The sequence below is a fragment of the Vicia villosa genome, linkage group LG5 (assembly GCF_029867415.1).
Source record: "Vicia villosa cultivar HV-30 ecotype Madison, WI linkage group LG5, Vvil1.0, whole genome shotgun sequence".
Lineage (NCBI taxonomy): Eukaryota > Viridiplantae > Streptophyta > Magnoliopsida > Fabales > Fabaceae > Vicia > Vicia villosa.
In genome coordinates this window covers 173,345,483-173,366,375 of record NC_081184.1, presented here as the reverse complement: position 1 = coordinate 173,366,375, position 20,893 = coordinate 173,345,483, and the positions used below count along the sequence as shown (strand labels likewise).

The 20,893-nt window shown below is 41.4% G+C and overlaps 1 protein-coding gene across 1 annotated transcript; it reads left to right on the top strand.

Annotated features, from left to right (window-relative positions):
- The first annotated feature begins 4,737 nt into the window (after window positions 1-4,737).
- Window positions 4,738-12,798, top strand: LOC131604027 (phragmoplastin DRP1C). The gene is made up of 16 exons (XM_058876517.1): window positions 4,738-5,066; window positions 5,148-5,211; window positions 5,673-5,777; window positions 6,834-6,935; window positions 7,958-8,008; window positions 8,112-8,173; window positions 8,746-8,836; window positions 8,951-9,015; window positions 9,156-9,350; window positions 9,465-9,584; window positions 9,685-9,755; window positions 9,868-10,093; window positions 11,203-11,253; window positions 11,519-11,768; window positions 12,044-12,183; window positions 12,330-12,798. Exons 1-16 carry the CDS (start codon window positions 4,935-4,937, stop codon window positions 12,453-12,455), a joined length of 1,851 nt encoding a protein of 616 aa, XP_058732500.1. The 5' UTR covers window positions 4,738-4,934; the 3' UTR covers window positions 12,456-12,798.
- The last annotated feature ends 8,095 nt before the right edge of the window (window positions 12,799-20,893 follow it).

Genomic DNA, 20,893 nt, shown 5'->3' with positions numbered 1-20,893 from the left:
GTAACACAATTCAAACCCTAGAAATACTAAAACGTATTTGTGCTCCTATTTACTAGCTCGTCGGAGTGCCTTGCAGGTACAAACCCTCCTCCTCACCAACACCGTGCTGACGTCTCTGACTCATTTTTTGGTTCTGATTATCCTCCAGATTAGGGGTGGACATCGGTTCGGTTCGGTCCGGGTTCGGGCCCAAAACCAAAAACCGAACCAACCCTCGGGTGAGAAACATGGATCCTATTTTCGTCCGATTTGGCCTTCGGTTTATTCGGATTCGGGTTCAAACGGTTCGGTTTTTAATCTCGGTTCTTTTCGGTTATGGATATTGTTGGCCCATTTCAAATTTCAAGCCCAAGTTCTAAATCAATTTAGTTTAGTTTATTATATTAGAAATTTTTATAAGTTGTCAATTAGTGGGCCAGATTAAACTTTGGTCCAACTAAATTAATTGATTTTCTTACAACTTTTTAAAATGTAGAATTTTAATCATTTCCAATCACTTTTTAATTAATAAAATCAAACTATTGTTTTGTCCATAATTGCTTCGTTTTAATCATTTCCAATCACTTTTTAATTAATAAAAATCAAACTATTGTTTTGTCCATAATTGCTTCGTTTTGAGACAATTTTTCTGCTGTGACAATTTTTCTGATTATGCATCATAATACTATGTCCAAATAAATAAATTAAAGGAGATGTCCAAATAAATAAATTAAAGGAGATTTAATATTCCAGAAGAGTAACTTCATCCTTTCTATGACAAATATTCTTGATAGGTTCCCATTTTCAGTTTTAGATCTGAAGTTCCAGATCTGAAGACATCTTTTAAGTAAAATCAAAAACCAATTACAAGTTAAAAAATATAGAACTCAATCAAAAAGAAAACATTATTCATATATTTCCCTCATGAAGTCTCTTTTTTAAGAAAGCATCTCCAGCAACCATCATCTACTCTTGACCATTCTTCAAAAATGCATCTCAAACATAGCTTACTTTGTATAATATTAACCTACACCAAACAAATGAAACAAAACACAACTAAGATATCAATATCATATATTTACACTTACTACACAAATATCAATACCAAAAAAGTGATACTTACTGCATCACCTAGAAGGAAGGCAAGAAACCAATATCAATAACAAAATCAATTTGTAACCTACAAGGATAAAAATAAAGAGATCATAAGAATAAAAGAGAAAATAAAGAATGAAATATATTGAGGAGAAAAGATTAAGAAAAATCTTCCCAAAATGACTATTGAGAATCACACCATTAAAAAAACCAACAATATTCAAATAGATAACCACTTAGACCCTCAAAACAAGAGTTATAGGGAACCGGTGTTTTTCCATAGACCCTTAAACAAACAGGAAGATAACCATGGTAGGATCCAAACCAAATCCATGACCATAAACAAACAAGAAGACATGCAAGGGTGTTTTTCCAACAGATTCTAACAAGTTTTGATTTTTTTTTGGGAATTTAGGGATTAGGGTTTGAGTTTCAAATCTGATTTGTGAATAAGGTGAAAGTAGGACAGAGGTTAAGCGGGAGAGATGAAGGTGGTGGTGATGGAAGCAACAAAAAGTTCAATTTTTCTATGATTAAAGGTTGAAGTTGAAGAGATGAGAGGAGAGGGGGGAGCGGCGCAGAAGAAAAATGAAGATGAGAAATTAGGGTTTCCTCTTCAAACCCTTATATTGTTGATAAATAATATTATAATAATGAAGTAATTATTGGGCTCGGTCGGATTCGGTCACCGATGGGTCCAACATTTTCATCCGATTCGAACCGAAAGAGTCCAGTATAGACCGAAGCAGTCACCCGTTTGAACCCTTAACCCGATATGACCCGATCCAAAGAGTAAAATTTGATTCGGACCGGTCGGATTTTTTCGATTGATTTCCGTTTGTCCAGCCCTACTCCAGATCACAATTTATGTTTAAATAAATAAATCTTTAATTGAAAAATATGGCTTTTCTTATTTAAAAAATAAATTATGTTTTTAATTAAAAATGTCACGTTTTTTGAAAATTTAAAAAGTAACGTTTATTTATTTTTTAAAAAAATGTTTTTAAAAATTGATAATTTTTTAAAAGTCACGCGTTTTAATTTTTCTAAAAATAAAAATATATATTTTTTAATTACAAACATAATATTGAAATATTTTTAAAAAATAAACAATTAATAATTTTATAAAAGCAAAATAGGATTATAATGGAAATTAATTTGTTACAATATGCTACATTAATGAAAAATATTATGCTGCAATAATACTCTGAGTCATTGTTAAAGATCCTTTCCGCGCTGACTCTGATCCACAGACTTTGATCGACAGACTCTGAGTTATTATTGAATATCCTTTCCACTGACTCTGAGTCATTGTTAAAGATCATTTCCACAGACTCTGATCCACAGACTCTAAGTCATTGTTGAAGATCCTTTCTACTGATTCTGATCCACAGACTATGAGTCATTGTTGAAGATCATTTCCACAGACTCTGAGTCATTGTAAAGAACTATATTGAGGAGGCTCTAGATCTGCTCAAAGAGTAGGTTAATATCTTTTGTTGTGACCAACTACACCGCATATCCCACATGTTTGTGTTTGCCTACGTCTCCTGATGTACCAGCAGTACCTGATCCACAACCCTTTTTTTTAAACATGACGAGTTAAGTATATTTCTAATTCCTATGCAACATGTACATTATCTGGAACATATTCATTGTCGTACTTCAATTTAAGTCTACTGGGTTAGTAGTCAGATATTCTAAATATTTTTGTAATCATCAACATCTATATATGAATATGACAAGTCAACAACCTCCTTACTAAGATTAAGCAAATTAGCGTGTCTGGAAACCAAATATGAATCCCAGTAGTGTGTGATAACTTCCACTAATAGACTCTTTCGCAAATAAAGGCCAACAATTCAACACAGAAGTCTTAGAAAATCCAACAATATTAATATAAACCATCACAACAACAATGTGCTCACATGGAATCCCAATAGATTCCATTATAAGACATGAGCATCTGAAATCGTTATTCGATGGACAGTGGGAAACACGTCATCATGCCCTTCGGCTCGATATTTTGTCACTGCATAAATGGTAAAGGACGCCATATCTTGAGTATGTATTATAAATATTAACGATACATTTATCATAATAAATCGTACCATCTTGAATATCTCTTTTGTCCATTGCTTTATAGCCGACCTCTAATGTGCCTCAAGTCTGAAACACTTTCCATATTGGGATTGAAAATCAGCTTGAACCTCTCTAAAGCAAAAATATGCCACACGCCTATTGAACTGCTTAACAAAATCAGTCATACTCATCTTCGAGTGTACACACTAACCCATATGGCTATGAAATTCTTCACGCGGCGACATCGTTCTTATTCATGCAAATAAATTTCCCCGAATATGAGCTGTTGCAGGCATCATTCTTTTCTGATACAACTCTATCCAACTATTCTCTTCTAAACCAAACCTATATACCATTTAATTCAACATATTCTCAAATTTCTATACATCATGATCACCAAGCATGCATGGTTTAAATAAAAACGATGTGAAATTGTATCAATATATGCACACAGAATTTTGCTCCACATCCATACCAAGTTTTGTGCTTTAGACCGCGCTTGGGTTGCTCGCTGTCTACTCTGTGTTGCCTAAATCCTTTAAGGGTATAAACAAATGTCTGTTGAATAACATCTCCATTCTTATTTTTAATTACTTGACCTTTACGGACCATAACATTGTTCATCTTTGTAAGCCAACAGTAGAATTTGTAAGAAACTTTTAGACTTCTGAATCGCAGCTTCGAAACATCATAATTTTGCAAGTTAAACATGCCCATCTTTGCAATGTTGTTAACAATAAATGCATCGTCTGTAATTTGATTTAAAAATATCGATTCATTACAATTGTCTGAACTCCATTCCAAACCTCCCCCATCACTTCCATCGTTGTTTTCATATGTATTCCAATATTTGTGTCCACCAACATCACCAGAACCACTTTCGTCATTTTATTCACCTCCATAGGAATCATTATCTTCATCTGCATCTTCATCATTATATCCACCTCTGTCAAATCCACCATCTTCATCCGCATCTTCATCATCATCGTATCCACCTCCGTCAAATTCACCATCTTCATCATCATATTCAACTTCTTCAAATCCAAAATCTTCATCAACAACTACGTTATCATATTCAACAACATGCCTATCAACCACCACCATCCATCTTTAAATCTTTCCTTGTAAACTACAAACTTACCTTTTTGATTCACAAAAATATCTTCAGATTCAGTAAGGAAGAAATGAGGAAGAAGTCAAATGGGAGAAATCAATACCATAATAATGGAAGAATGAATTAAATGATGAAGAAATATTAAATAATAGATGTAATAAATAATAAATGAAATAAATGAGAGAAAATTGATAAATATTAATTATTGATTTATTGAGTGTGAAGCGATCTATGATAACAGTGATGCACCTCATATCCAATGACTTTGATTGATTTTAAAAATAAGAAAAATCGCTAATAGGCTCGCGCATAGCACATGACACCCAAAGACACCCTTAATATTCAAATCTTTTAAGACCAAAGTTATTTTTGAACTTACTCATTACCGTACAACCCAACGCATAATATGACTATTTTCCCCACTAGAAATAAAAAAAAAAAAAAACGTTTAAAATAAAGTTTGGTTCGTTCGTCCGTCTCTTTACATTCCATTTTTGTATTTGCTGTTAACGTTGGTTTTCCATTCATTTCATACACACATTTTTGAACGCGCATTCTTCATCTCCAAAAAAAAAAAAAAAAACTCACCCGATCTAAAACCATAAACCTTCATTCCCTCCCAAATCTCTGATTCCGATCTGTGATTTTGCATTTCGGATCCAAAATGGCGACGATGACGAGCTTGATCGGTCTCATCAACAAGATCCAACGAGCTTGCACCGTCTTGGGAGATCACGGCGGCGAGGGTTTATCTCTCTGGGAAGCTCTTCCGTCCGTTGCCGTCGTCGGTGGACAAGTAAACTACTTACTCTCTTGTTTCCTTTAAATCTATTTCATCTTGCTCAAATTCAAATCTCATTTGTTGAATGTTTATCAGAGTTCAGGGAAATCGTCTGTGTTGGAAAGTGTAGTTGGAAGAGACTTTCTTCCTCGTGGATCTGGTATTCTTCGCTTTCTGCTTTCATATTTTGTTCATTTTTGGATTTTAGAGTTAGATCTAGTTTTTTTTTTTCAACTGTGAATAACAATTGGCAGTGACAATGTAGTTCGGAAAATTGTTAGTTATAGTTATTGATTCATGTATCGTATTCGATAAATGATGTTATGTTATGCTGAGTAGTAGTTAATGTTTATCGAATAGGCCAAATTTGGATTGAATTATTTGGACTTGTGAGTTGTGAGGATTGACTTACATGGACTTGTGAAGACTGTATGCTCTAAAATATTTTTCAACTTATTTTCAAGAGTTTTGAAAACGACCAATAGCTTATATGTTTAGCTTTATTTTAACTTTTGATATAAATATCTGTTGATTTTAGTGGAGGATTTTGTTATTTTTTTTAAATTTTTGTTTCTTTGAATGAATGGCTTTTTGATGTTTTTTCCCCCCATTATTTACAAGGTATTGTTACGCGGAGGCCGCTGGTGCTGCAACTTCATAAAACTGAAAATGGCCAGGAATATGCTGAGTTTCTTCACTTACCAAGAAAGAGATTCAGTGACTTTGGTAAATGAAGTTTCTGACTAAATATGTCAACTAAATGAAGTTTATTGTTTTGTTTCAAAATGAAATGCAATAATGAGTAGCTAAGATATGCATGAAATTGTTTTGTTTTTATAGTAATGCGCCATTATTATTTGAAACCATATGGACTTGATGGAAAATTTATCCTCATGGGAGTGGTAGATTTAGCAACCATCAAGCCTAAATTTCAAACTTGCACTCAATTTTAGTACTTGCCTTGTGTGTTCGAAATAGAGGCTAGGATTATGTCTATTTGACTTTGGTAAATGAAGTTTCTAACTAATTATTAACTAAATGAAGTTTATTATTTTGTTTCAAAGAGATATGCAATGATGAGTAGCTAAGATATGCATGAAGTCGTTTCGTTTTTATAGTAATGTGCCATTATTATTTGAAACCATGAAGACGTAATGGATACTTTATCCTCACTAGATTTGACCACCATTAAATTTAAATTTCAAACTGCCACTCAATTATGGTTCTTGCTTTGTGTATTCAAAATAGAGGCTAGGATTGTGTCAGTTATTCTGTGTGTCTAACTAGTAAAAAGATTTCAGTAATTCGGTATGTCGTCTAAATTCCCAACTAATTGGTAAATGAAGTTTCTAACTAAATATCAACTAAATGAAGTTTGTTATTTTGCTTCAAACAGATATGCAATAATGAGTAGCTAAGATATGCATGAAATAATTTTGTTTTTATAGTAATGCACCATTATTATTTGAAACAATAAAGACTTAACAAATAATTTATCCTCACGAGAGTGGTAGACTTAACCACCATCAAATTTCAATTTTAAACTGGCACTAAATTATAGTACTTGCCTCCTGTATTCAAAATAGAGGCTAGAATTGTGTCAATTATTCAGTGTGGCTAACAAGTAATAGGATTTCAGTAATTCGTTGTGTTGTGTAAATTCCCAACTAATTGTGTCGTTGTGGCGAACAAGTAAACAGATTTGAGTAATTTGTTATGTCGTGTAACTTATAAGTTCCCAATTAATTGGTTATTTTCTGTTCCTTTTTAATGTCCATGCAGCTGCTGTGAGGAAGGAAATAGCAGATGAAACAGATCGAATAACTGGGAAGTCAAAGCAGATATCTAATCATCCTATTCACCTCAGCATATATTCTCCAAATGGTTTGTAGCTGCATTGTCTATGTATATCATGATAGATTAAACATGAATCCAATTTAATTGGGGGCTATTAGAATTGTGTGGAGTTGCCTTTTTATGTCCTTCATATCATTGAGAAGCAGCAGATACTCCGTAACAGCACACTTTTTTCTAGACAATTGGGGTAATTTTCATGCAGATCCCAATATATCATGTGGGTTCCACTTTCAACCCTGAGGTCCAAGACAAGCTAAACTTTACATGAATGCTTGTAGAATTCTAAATTTAAAAATTCACTTGTCCTTTTCTGGCCAAAATTATAAGATTTAGTTCTGTTTAGGTTGTTGATTTAGATTAGATTTTGTATTAATGCTACGCAGTCTCAAGCATTGATTTCTGATGCTAAAGAAAATTCACGGGGATAACAATTATGAATATCATTATTGCTAACAACTATTGCTTCAAAGTGATAGCTTTGGTATACTGAACTTCAGACCGGGGATCAACATTTTTTTGTCTGAAAGTTTTTCACGCCATGTTGCACTCGCTGTCAACAATTCTTGACTTGATGCTTTTCTCATTATTATTTCTCGTATATATAAAGGTTACAGGGCTATATCGGTAATTACACTAAATAATTACATTTAAACTAATTCCTATTCACATCCCCCCTCCTTCTAGCGCCTAGAGCATGGTATGAAAAATTTCACTCCACTCTACTTGGGTTTTCCTTTACTCAGAGTCAGTACGATTCTTCTCTATTTATTCATAGAACATCTACTGGAATTGTCCTACTTCTTCTGTATGTTGATGATATGATTATTACTGGTTCTGATCATGCTTCCATTCAAAGCCTTGCTGCTTACTTAATCAATTTCCTGAGGCTGAAAAACATTATATTTCTCTTTCAATCTGCTCCCTCTTTGGTGGGAAATGGGAATGTGAAAAACACATGGTTTCTTTTTCATTAATAGCGCCTTCTTTCTAAATGAGTCTCTGGTTTAAGATATCAGTTGTATGATTATTTTTTGGGGCTTTATCTGCAGTTGTAAACTTAACCCTCATAGATCTTCCTGGATTGACAAAGGTTGCCGTAGGTAAGCCTGAATATACATCCCAATACTTTTATAGAATTTGAGTGGTATTCTGAGTAGGCTTAGCAAAATATGACATATACTGAAATTTTGTCTACTTTCACAGAGGGACAACAAGAGAGTATTGTTCAAGATATTGAGAACATGGTCCGTTCGTATGTTGAGAAGGTAATTATATTCTTGATATAAATGGAAGAATGCAGTAGTTTATGTTGTTCGTTTCTTCTCAGTTAGTTGAGAAAGTGAAGATCCATTCTCCACGAGAATATTTTCCTTGAATATTTTTCTTGTATCTATCTTTATAAAAACATTCTTCTATCTGGATTAGTTGTCATCACAATTTGCTCATAATCAGTCATAAGTTCACTGTCAGTCTGATATGTATTTGTCTTCCGGACTGACCATCTTATATCTTAATTCTAGAATCTTAGAACTTAATTTTGGATTCAATCTAATATATGGCAAGATTTATAAGACATTGATTTATAAGTACTTCACTGTTGTTGTAAAGAAGGATCAATGTACCTAGAGAAAAACAAACAAATTACTAGACAATTACAATCAGAACGAATATGGGCTATACCAGCCTTCACCACTAAAGGTAGAAAGGTTGGCATAATAGTTTGTTGTTGTAATATTTTTTAGTGATTTATATGTCATTTTAAGCATACTAAACTTTCCTTTTGTAACACATTTTTTTTACCAAATTCAGTGTCTAATTGTGTTCATTCATTGTGAAGCCAAACTGCATTATCTTAGCTATTTCTCCCGCCAATCAAGATATTGCCACTTCAGATGCAATAAAAATTGCAAAAGAAGTTGATCCTTCAGGTATGGCTGTTTATTCTGGAAGAATTTCAGGGATATACTCAGCGCTCTTCCAATAGTTTTCTTCCCTTTTTCCTTTTTAGCCAGCTCATATAGAGAAAACTTTTCTTTTATCAGGTGAAAGAACATTTGGAGTGGTTACAAAACTTGATCTTATGGATAAAGGAACTAATGCAGTTGAGGTAAGCATTTTCTTACAAATGCGTGCTTATCTTTTGTTTTGGTGATCAATAACTTCAATTGATTTCTATGTAGTTGAGTGTGAAATTGTAGTTTATCATTCAGTGCAAAATAATGGATGTTCTTTTTATGAAACATGAAGGTTCTTGAGGGAAGACAATACAGGCTGCAGCATCCATGGGTTGGAATTGTGAACCGTTCACAAGCTGATATTAATAAAAATGTTGACATGATTGCTGCTCGAAGGAAGGAACGTGAATACTTTGAGACAAGTCCTGAGTATGGACATTTGGCGCATAAAATGGGCTCAGAATATCTTGCTAAGCTTCTATCTCAGGTATTCTCATTTGGTATTTTTGTTTTATTGTGTAACTGAACTTATTATGGATTTCTAATTCATTCAATGATAAGTGATTTTATTTCTTTTCGTTCATTGTTTTTGTGATTTCAGCATTTGGAACAAGTTATTAGGCAGAAGATACCTAGTATTATTGCTTTAATAAACAAGACCATTGACGACCTTAATGCAGAGTTAGACCGCATTGGCAGACCGATTGCCGTGGACTCTGGGGTCAGAAAGAAATTCTATTGTGAAATTATTTTTCTTATATTTGAAATTGTGTAATTTCTGTTTGTACACTTATACTAAGTTGTACTACCTATTTATGTAGGCGCAACTATACACTATTTTAGAAATGTGTCGTGCATTTGACAAAGTATTTAAAGAGCACCTGGATGGAGGGTAGGTGTTTGTAGTATGCTATTGTTTTCCTTTTTATAGAATGATATAAAACTCTGCGTCTGTGTGTTAACTTTCTTTGAGAATTTAATCTACATATGATCAATTATTTCAGGCGTCCTGGTGGGGACCGGATATATGGAGTTTTTGATCACCAATTACCGGCTGCGTTGAAAAAGCTACCCTTTGATCGCCATCTTTCCTTGAAAAATGTCCAAAGAATTGTCACTGAAGCGGATGGGTATCAACCTCATCTGATTGCTCCAGAGCAGGGTTATAGAAGACTCATTGAAGGGTCTATCAGCTATTTTAAAGGCCCAGCTGAAGCCTCTGTGGATGCTGTAATCTTCTTGACTTTACTATATGTTACATTCTGTCATTATTCCTCGGTCTTTTATATATGGTGGGTGGATTTGCTGAATTTTAATTTGAAATACTTGATTATCTAAAAGAATGCTTTTATCTCCTTTCAACTTTCAAGTCGTTCATCTTTACGAACTTGGTCGTAAAGAGGTACTCCCTCCCGTCACAATTATAAGCAAAAATAACTTCTTTTACACTGATTTTTGTCAAAAAAAAAAACTTCTTTTACACTGATTAAGAAAATTAGTTAAGTGTAACTAATTTTTCTTGATGTCACGTACAATCAAACTAAATTTTACTATAATATCCTGTTATATTTGATGAAACAACTACCAAAATTAAATACCTTTGAATTAAATCAAGTGTATACTAGTACTATAAATATTAATTAGTTTAAAAGTTATTGACTTTTGCTTATAATATAGCTTTTAATAGTGGCCAAGATATAATAGTGACAGAACTCAGAAGGGAGTAACTAAAAAGGATTTCATGATCAAATGGACTTAGTTTAAAATAATAAGCAAATATAATTATTTATGATCTACAATCCATCTATTAAGAATGCTTTTATCTCCTTTCAAGTAGTTCATCCTTACAGTCTTGGTCATGCAAGAGGTAACTTAGAAGGATTTCATGATCAAATAAAGTTAGTTTTAAATTATAAGTAAACATAGTTATTCATGATCCCACAATACAATCTATTAAGCCTTGATATTTTCCTCTTCTTTTCTGCCACATTATCCCAGATATGGGTCATTGTTAAAACCAAATTTGAATGTCCCAGAAGTCCTGCTGCCGAATTCTTTTTGCTTTCTGTATCTCTTTTTTTTATGATATGTCATTTCCCGAAGATGGAATCCTGTATTCTAACTTTGAAATTAGATTTCATCGGCCCCTGCCCGCGTAATATATATTTCTTCACACCCTTCTGATGGAGGTTGCTTCTGGTAGACGCTTGATGACTGTTTAACCTGTGTTTTCCCTTCTCTTTTTCTTTATGCAACAAGCAATTGTTCTCGCTGTTTTTTATGTAAGTGAGATTATGCTCTTTCCATTTATAAATTACCTGCTATCTTTTATTCTTCAGGTCCACTTTGTTTTAAAGGAACTTGTACGAAAGTCAGTTGCAGAAACTGAGGTAAGGAACATGAAGTTGATACAACTGTTTCAATAGTTTGTAATTTAGTGTTTCTTTTATGCTGAGGAAAAAATAGTGAATGTTCAAAAGCTAAATATGCTAGATATTCATATATCAGCACTAAATTACTGACGTTAGATGCCGCTCAGGCTTATAATTTACTTTAGGATTTAATGGGAATTACTGATTACTTTGGGGGATGGGATGGAGGGGAACCCACGGAAACCGGAAATTGAGTCTTACAAGTGTGCTTCATGGTGTGCAGGAGTTAAGAAGATTCCCAACGCTTTCACAGGATATTACAACTGCTGCAAATGATGCTCTGGATAGATTCCGAGATGAAAGCAAGAAGACAGTTATGCGGTTGGTTGATATGGAGTCTAGCTATCTAACTGCAGATTTTTTTAGAAAGATTCATCTTGAACCAGAAAAGAATCCAAATGGACCACCAAATTCAAACCGGAATGCTCCCCCCAACACGGACAATTTTACTGACAATCACCTCCGCAAGATTGGTACTTTATTTTCTACTGGCCTTTTCTAAACATATAAGTATAAATTGCATTCATTAAGTATATAATTATCAAAAGACTCCTTTTGCTGGAATGGACCTTCAAATTTTACAAGCTTATAACAATTTTCTTTTTATAGAGAGGATCTATTCCTTGTTTGAACAAACTTATATATGTAATGTATCTTCTAAGTTCGGATTTTGATTCTACACTGTTTAAGCAGATATGTGAAGTTGGACATTTATCTGTGTTAAATATATTATGTTTTCTTGTTTCAGGATCAAATGTAAGTGCTTATATCAACATGGTCTGTGATACACTTAAGAATACTATACCAAAAGCCGTAGTCTATTGCCAAGTCAGAGAAGCCAAGAGATCATTGTTAAACTACTTTTACGTTCAAGTTGGAAAGAAGGAGGTATGATTCTATTACTTTAAATCAAATTTTTGCCTATATTACACAATTACAATGCTTCATGTTTCATGGAAAAGGAAAACTTAATGAACTCTATACAAGTTCCCAGAGAGTGTATTATAACTGGAAATTGATTGCATGATACACAGAAGGATAGACTGGGTGCCATGTTGGATGAAGACCCAGCCCTAATGGAAAGGAGAAATCAAATAGCTAAAAGACTTGAATTGTACAAGCAAGCTAGAGACGATATTGACTCTGTGGCTTGGAAATAGGGAAGATCCCAGAAGATCCCACGTTTTACAGCAGATACCATGGCTTTGAAATAGGGAAGATCCCACATATTATAACAGATACTAGATACCGCGAGGAAGATTTGTCACATATTTTGTTGTTTTATATTTTCCCAATCAAACTCAAAACAGAATGGTCTTGGAATAGTCTACGGTTACGAGAAATTGATTTGCAGATGCCTATATTCTTTTGGCCCAGTATATAAAGCCACTGAGTTCTACGTTGTGATTTTATGTAACTATAGATTTGTTGGTTGTTGGATTTTCCCAACCATGTTGATTATTATTATTACTATGAAAGACTATTATTGTTATTTTGACTGAATGTTGATTCTTTTAAAAGAGCTTACCATTCTAAGCCCTATTAATTCATTCTCTGCTAATACAAAAAGATTGTGATTGTTATCTTTGACTGAATTGATTCTTTTGAAGAGCCTATCTTAATAAGTCTGTAATTTTAATCTCGGCTCCGCTAGTTAATGACAAAAAGCTTGAAGTAAAGGCTTCAAACTTTGTGAAACGGATTCCACTCAATTTTTAGATGTGGGTCTGACATAGGCAGTAGTATAGTATTTATATTAGAGAATATAAATAGTATTGTTCTGGACTGGGCCAAGGCTAGGCCCAGCACCGCTTTCGGCCCAATAAGCCTTAGAGGCCCATGTATAGTTCATGGCCTTCCGACAAACCTCGCTCGGCACCAACACCGTGCTCGGCGGACATTCTCCCCCGGACATCATCCCTGCCGAGGACCCTGCTCCGCGCAGGGCTCTTTCATATCCAATCCTCCGAATAACTCGGATCCCACGCGGCTCCTAAAAGACCGCGTCTTCCCTTGGACTTCGGAGCGGTTAACCAGGACAGAGGGCGTACACGCACCTCCGATATTTCCGCTCAGGAAACCTGGCAGTCTCCTAGTTGGGCTTGGGAATCCAACCCAATAGCGAGATCATGGCCCAGCGCTGGGGGCTATATATACCCTCTTTAACTAGAGGGTCAGGTATTCAATTCTTACTCACTCTTAGCTAGTACTTGCGCTCCTTTGCTCGTCATCTTACTTTGGCATTGGAGTACCTTGCAGGTACACCCCCCTCCTCCTTCCTAGAAGATCCAGTCCGAGCAGCCTACGACGATCCTTCTGATCAGGTACGATCAGTGGCGCCGTCTGTGGGAAACTTGCTTCCCCATCTTTAAAGAACAAAGATCAAAGCTAATCATCTCCAATCGTCATGGCTGACAACAACAACATCCCAAGCGCTGACCCTTTCCTCCTCCACGAGCTGATCGAGGAATCCTCCCGCGAGCTAGCTCATCATCGTCGGGGGGATCGTCGGCGACAAAGGTCCGGGCATGAAACCCAGGACACCCAGCTGTTGCAGGTCCTACAACAGGTCCAGAATGTCGACCATGTTCCTCCAGAAGGGCACGTTCAGAACGGTGAGCAGATCAGAACGACCAACGTGCCGGAACATGCCCAGAATGTGAATGAGACCGACCCCCGAGACGGGCAACATGCTTCCTCATTCACCCACACCTCCGAGAGGCGGAGAGCCCGTCATGGGGAAGAGGAGGAACCGCTCAACATTCCCGAGGATGCTGACCCCATCACCGTCCGCTTACTCAAAGAAATACAATTGACGAACAGCCTCCTCAGAATTCAGGATGACCGAATTCACGAACTGGAAAGACAGCGGCGACGTCGCCCTTCTCCACGGAGGCGCTACAGGTCACGCTCCTATTCCTCTTCACGCTCGCCGCCGAGAAGATACCGTCGGCGTTCCCCGTCCTCTTCAAGGTCTCCCCCGAGAAGACACCGCCGCCGGAGGACTCGTTCCCGTTCTCCACACAGAAAGAACAGGAAGAACCAGAAACCTGAAACCGCTGAACAAAGAAGCCCCTCCCCCGAACAGGGCCGTCGGGGCCCCTCCAAAGCTGCGACGGGTAACAACCAAGAGGATCCCCGACGAAACAGGCACTACAATTCACCAGGACCGAGCGACGAGGAAGACTTCCGCAGCCCCTTGTCCGCCAGTATCCGGAGAGCCCGCCTCCCTCGGGGAATGGAAAAACCGCCAGTGTTGGACCAATACGACGGAACCACTGACCCCGACGACCATATCCGGAGCATCGAAGCGGTCATGGACTATCACGTCGTCCGAGGCTCGATCAAATGCCGCATTTTCCCGACCACCCTCAGGAAGGGAGCGATGAATTGGTACAGGAACCTCCCTTCGAACTCCATCCATTCTTGGACCGAGCTCAAAGAACTCTTCTTGAGCCACTTCACAGCCTCCCGACGGCAACCGAAATCGGAAGCCAATCTCGAGGCCGTAGTACAAGGACCCAACGAACCTCTTCGAGATTACCTTGAAAGATTCAACAAGGAGGCCGTCCAAGTACAGACAGAAGACTACATGAAGAGGTACATCTTGGAGCGAGGACTTCTCCCCGGCAGTGACTTCAAAAAAGCTATTAAGATTGAGAAGGTGCACTCGATGAATGACCTCCTCAACAAAGCAAAGGCATTCATCGATTTTGAGGAAGGCGAGGCAGCCGCAATCAGAGCCCCGAGGGGCAGCGGTGCCTCTCGCAACTCAAACCTCGAAGACCCGGGGTCGCGCCGAGGACAAGACAAAAGAAGGGACGACCGATCCCGAGATGTCAAAGAACGGCGAGGACCAGCAGGGCGTTTCAACGACTACACTCCTTTGAACACCTCCCGGGAGAAAATTCTGGCCGACTGCCAGAACGCCGAGTTCAAGAAATCCAACATCAGGCCCCCGAAGTCAAATCCTGCAAGACCGGGGACAGACAAGTCCAAGTACTGCAAGTACCACAAAAGCCACGGACATATGACCGACGAGTGCATAAATCTCAAAGATGCCATAGAGACCCTGATCAAAGAGGGCCACCTGGCAAGATACACCAAGAAGGGAGAACCCCCCAGAAGAGGCATCCCTCGAAACTCGGACGAGGGGAACTCACCAGACAGCAGACCACTTCAAGTCGCACTGTCCGTAAGCCGACCGGAAGACTTCATCCCTTCGCTCGGCGTGACGACCGCCCTCAGCACCTGGGAACATTTCCCCACCGCTATGGTCATCTCCAACGGCGGGGACCCCGGCTCTCTCACGGTCAGTTCGGTCAAGAGAAAGTTCGACGAGCTACTCAGCGCCAATACAGATCTCGGCCCCACTCTCCGGAAATTCCGAGGAAAATCAGAGCCAATCACTTTCTACCTCGAAGAACTGCCCGGCGGAGCTCCAAACGCCACCATTCCCCTTCTCGTCCGAGCCAGAATGGCAAACTTCGATGTGCGACGGGTCCTGGTAGATGAAGGCAGTTCAGTCGACATTATGTACTCCCACCTCTTCCACACACTTCAGCTGGACGACTCGCACCTCACTCCCTATGTGGGTTCCGACCTCCAAGGTTTTAACGGAGCCACCACCAAACCATGGGGCTACGTCGAGCTGATTGTCACCTTCGGGGAAGGGGAAGCGTCCAGGCAAGTCAAAACCAGGTTTTTGGTAATCGACTGCAAGACATTGTACAACTGCATCATCGGGCGCCCCACACTGGCCGAGCTAACCGCCGTACCCTCCACGGTCCATCTGAAGATGAAGTTTTACACGAGGACAGGGAAAGTGGCCACCATCAACGCCGACATTGAAGCCGCGAGAAGGATCTTCGATGCCTCCGTCAAAGGACTAGAGCTGATCGCTCCTCCGACCAGCTCCAACAAAAAACCAAGAGCCGAAGACAAGCATCCTCGGGAAGATCAGGTTCCAACGGCCAACGTCAGCTCAGTCGACCTTGACGCAAGGTTTACACAGGAAGAACTGAAATCCGGGGAAGAGACACTATCAAAAGCCCCTCATCCCGTCCGGCCTGTCCCCGACGGAGACTTCGAGCTGATCCCCCTGGGAGACAACCCCGACAGAGCAGTGAAGATCGGCAAAGGCATCCCTGACCTGCCGAAGAAGCAACTCGTAGCCTGCCTTCGAGCCAATGCCGACCTGTTCGCCTGGAGCGCCGCAGAGATGCCCGGACTCGACCCTGAGGTCGCCTGTCACCACCTCTCCATCAATCCAACCGCCAAGGCCGTAGTACAACGTAGGCGTCGGCAGTCTCCCGAGAAAGCGGAGGCTGCCGAGAAAGCTGTAAAAGACCTCCTAGAGGCAAAATTTATTTCCGAGGCCAAGTATTCAACTTGGCTCTCAAATGTTGTACTTGTGAAAAAATCTAATGGAAAATGGAGAATGTGCGTTGATTATACTGATGTTAACCGGGCATGTCCAAAGGACGCCTACCCTTTACCTAATATTGATAGACTGGTCGACAACTCGGCCGGCTATAAACTGTTGTCCTTCATGGACGCTTATTCTGGTTACAACCAGATTCCCATGGCGAAATGCGACAAACAATGCACGGCTTTCATGACCGAATCGGGCAATTATTACTACAACGTAATGCCTTTCGGACTCAAAAACGCCGGAGCCACTTACCAGCGGATGATGAACAAGGTCTTCCGAGGAGAAATCGGCGACACGCTCGAGGTGTATATGGACGACATGATCGTCAAATCTCGAGAAGACTCCGACCACACGCTACATCTCGAGCGGGTTTTCGAGCAGGCCAGGTCCTGCAAGATGCGCTTCAATCCAGAGAAGTGCACCTTCGGAGTGCGGGCGGGCAAATTCCTCGGCTTCTACTTAACAGAGCGAGGAATAGAAGCCAACCCTGATAAATGCCGAGCATTCTCAGACCTCCCTACTCCCACCAACAAAAAATCCATCCAGGTGCTAAACGGAATGCTCACGGCATTATCCCGCTTCGTCGCAAAATCCGCCCAGCATGCACTTCCATTCTTTAAGCTTCTTCGGAAGGAAGCAGCTTTCGAATGGTCCGAGGAATGCGAACAAGCATTATCCCACCTCAAACAAGTGCTCTCCAAACCCCCGGTGCTATCCCGACCAGACAGCAACGAGGTTCTCTATCTCTACTTGGCCGTTTCTGGCGAGGCGGCCAGCGCGGCCCTGATCCGAGAAACGGAAGACGGGCAGAAGCCAGTGTACTTCACTAGCAAAGCCCTACAAGGACCCGAGGTCCGCTATCAACAGATAGAAAAAATCGCGCTGGCCCTAATAACGGCCGCCAGAAGACTGAGGTACTACTTCCTCGCCCACACTATCATCGTCCGGACAGACCAACCGATCAAACAGCTTCTCAGCCGACCAGATATGGCCGGAAGAATGCTGAGATGGTCCCTCGAACTGTCCGAGTTCGACATACAGTACGAGGGCAGGAAAGCGCTAAAAGCCCAAGCACTCGCCGACTTCGTGGCCGAGATGACGACGATCTCCAACTCCCCAACACCCACCGAGAATAAGTGGACCATCTACGTTGATGGCGCCTCAAGCCACGCGGGCAGTGGAGCCGGTATCATCTTGGAGAACGACGAGGGGCTCCTCATCGAAGTATCCTTAGTCCTCTCCTTCGCCACATCGAACAACCAGGCCGAGTACGAAGCCCTCCTAGCAGGCCTACGCCTTGCCAAAGACGTAGGCGCTCGGGAAGTCGTGATTTATACCGATTCACAACTGGTCGCGTCGCAAGTTAGCGGCGATTACCAGGCCAAAAACGATACACTAGCCGAGTATCTATCGCTCGTCAAAGAAAAGATGAAAGGATTCGCAAAGGCAGACGTCGCTCACATCCCTCGGGAACACAACTCGAGGGCCGACCTCTTATCCAAGCTCGCAAGCACGAGAAAGAAGGGAGGGAACAAATCGGTGATACAAGAAATCTTGTCCGACCCGAGCGTAGGCAAAAACGCGCAGGCCATACAAGTGTTTGCCGTCGGAGACGACCATTGCTGGATGACTCCGGTATACAATTACCTCATGAACGACGAGCTCCCCGACGATCCAAAGGAAGCTTCAGCCATTAAAAGGAGAGCCTGCTCGTACACAGTCATCGAAAATAAACTCTATCGGCGCGGCTTCTCCATTCCCCTTCTGAAATGCATCGACGACTCACAGGCAACGGAAGTACTGCAAGAGCTTCACGAGGGGATTAACGGCCAGCATCTCGGCGGCCGATCTCTGGCGAGGAAAGCCCTCAGAGCCGGCTATTATTGGCCGACTATGCAGCAGGACGCCAAGCAGCATGTCCAGAAATGCGACAGATGTCAGCGGCACGCCGACATGCACCTAGCTCCCCCCAACGAGCTTAAATCCCTCTCCTCCCCTTGGCCTTTTTCCACCTGGGGAATGGACCTCCTCGGACCGTTCCCGGTCGGCTCGTACCAAAATAAATATCTCGTGGTCGCCGTCGATTACTTCACGAAATGGATAGAAGCCGAGGCGCTTGCCAAGATCACATCTCAAAACGTGCTCCGTTTCTACAAACGAAACATACTTGCCCGGTTCGGGGTCCCCCAGGCCATAATCACCGACAATGGCACCCAGTTCACTGACAAAAGATTCCAAGAGTTTGTGGCCAAGCTTGGCACGAAGCAACACTTCACCTCAGTCGAGCACCCTCAGACGAACGGGCAGGCCGAGGCAGCCAACCGAGTCATCCTCCGAGGATTAAAGAGAAGACTCGGCGAAGCCAAAAAAGCCTGGGTCGAGGAACTACATAGTGTACTCTGGGCGTATAGGACGACGCCTCATTCGAGCACAGGCGAAACTCCTTTCCGACTAACCTACGGCACCGAAGCCGTAATTCCCGTAGAAATCCGAGAGCCTTCTCGGCGCACCGAATTCCCCCTCGAGGAAGAACTTAACGACGAGGCCATGAGGGAAGAACTCGATATGGTAGAAGAGATTCGAGCAGGGTCAGCCCTCCGAGAAGCTAAACTAAAACAGCAAATAGCTCTTCGCCATAACGCCAAAGTTATAAAGCGCGAATTTGAAATCGGCGCCCTAGTACTTCGCAGAAACATGAAAGACTCGCGCGAAGGCAAGCTAGCCCCAAACTGGGAAGGCCCGTACCGAGTTTATGACAAAACCGAGAACGGCGCCTACTACCTCGAGAATCTTCTCGGTAAAAAACTTGCTCGACCCTGGAATGCTGAAAAACTCAGACGTTATTACAGTTAAACATAAGCTAAAACGCCCGGCCTCTAACCCAAACTCAGGTAACGGACGGACACGGATCCACGTCGTCGGTACGGGCGTGAGTGTTCCACGACAGCAACGATCGGTTCCTCTCGTCGGATAGATGGACCGACCCCTCGGCGGATTCTACACCTAGACCCCCCGTGGAAGTACCTGCATGGCAGAACCCCAGCTCGCGATGGGATCGTTCACGCCGCGAACGCTTGGCCGCAACCGCGGTCTCGCGCTCGCTAAAAGCGCATACCTGCTCTGCGCACCCGGCCCGTACTCAACACGCCCGGGCAATCAATCTAGGTCGAGCATAGCCCACAAAACCAATAATATCACAAGTATACTGGTGACTCTCCGGCATGTCCGAGCATAAGTCATCAGTCACCTAGAACAACCGCAAAATACTCTAAGTATAGAGGAAATACCTCGTCATACAAGCACGGCAGGAATGTTATCAAAAAGAACAAACATACAGTGATAACGCCGAAAGTAAAAATAAACAGATATAAGCAAGCAGAATTGTAAGACATTAAAATTGCCGACCAACTTGGCCGGCGATGTCAAAGGTTACAATCATTACCGGGCACGCAGGCCCCAAAAATTATCCGGGCATAGCCCAACAAAAAGAATGGCACGCAGGCCGAGAAAAACGGACACGCAGGCCCGGAACTACACTTTCTACTCTTCGCTCCCCGGGGACTCAGGCACCAACACGCCATCTACGATCCTCGAAGAGAGCCCGACATTATCCTCCTTCAAACCAGGGTTCAGAAGCCTCAGCTGGTTAAGAGCACGCTCGAAACCGACGTCGGCCATGTCGGCCAGGCTTATCTTCAGGTTTTCTATCTTCTCCGCAAACTCAGCCCTAGACTTCAGAGCTGCCACATCCGGCGACTCGTCAGCCGAGGGAGCCCATTCGAGTCGAAGGTCAGCCAGCTTCTTCTTCTCAGCCGCGACCTCCGCATCTTTCTGCTTCAGGGCCGCGTCGACCTTCTTCCTCAACTCCTTGCGCTCGACCTCCATGGTCTTCACCTTGTCCTCGGCCACCTTCTTAGCCGCCTCGGCCTCCTTCAGGGCCTCGGTCGAGCCCGAACCTCCACTAGCCAACACTTGGGCCATCTCCAAGACCCTCACCACGGCGGCACTGTCGCACGCCAACTGTTTCTGAAGGGACGGGGGATCCATATCACTGATCCGACGAGCTTCATCCGGTGAGGTAGCCAAGGGGAACTTCTCAAAATAGCCTCCATCCTTGTAGCAAGAAGGCAACACGAAGGCGCGCCCGGGACCTAGGTTCGACTG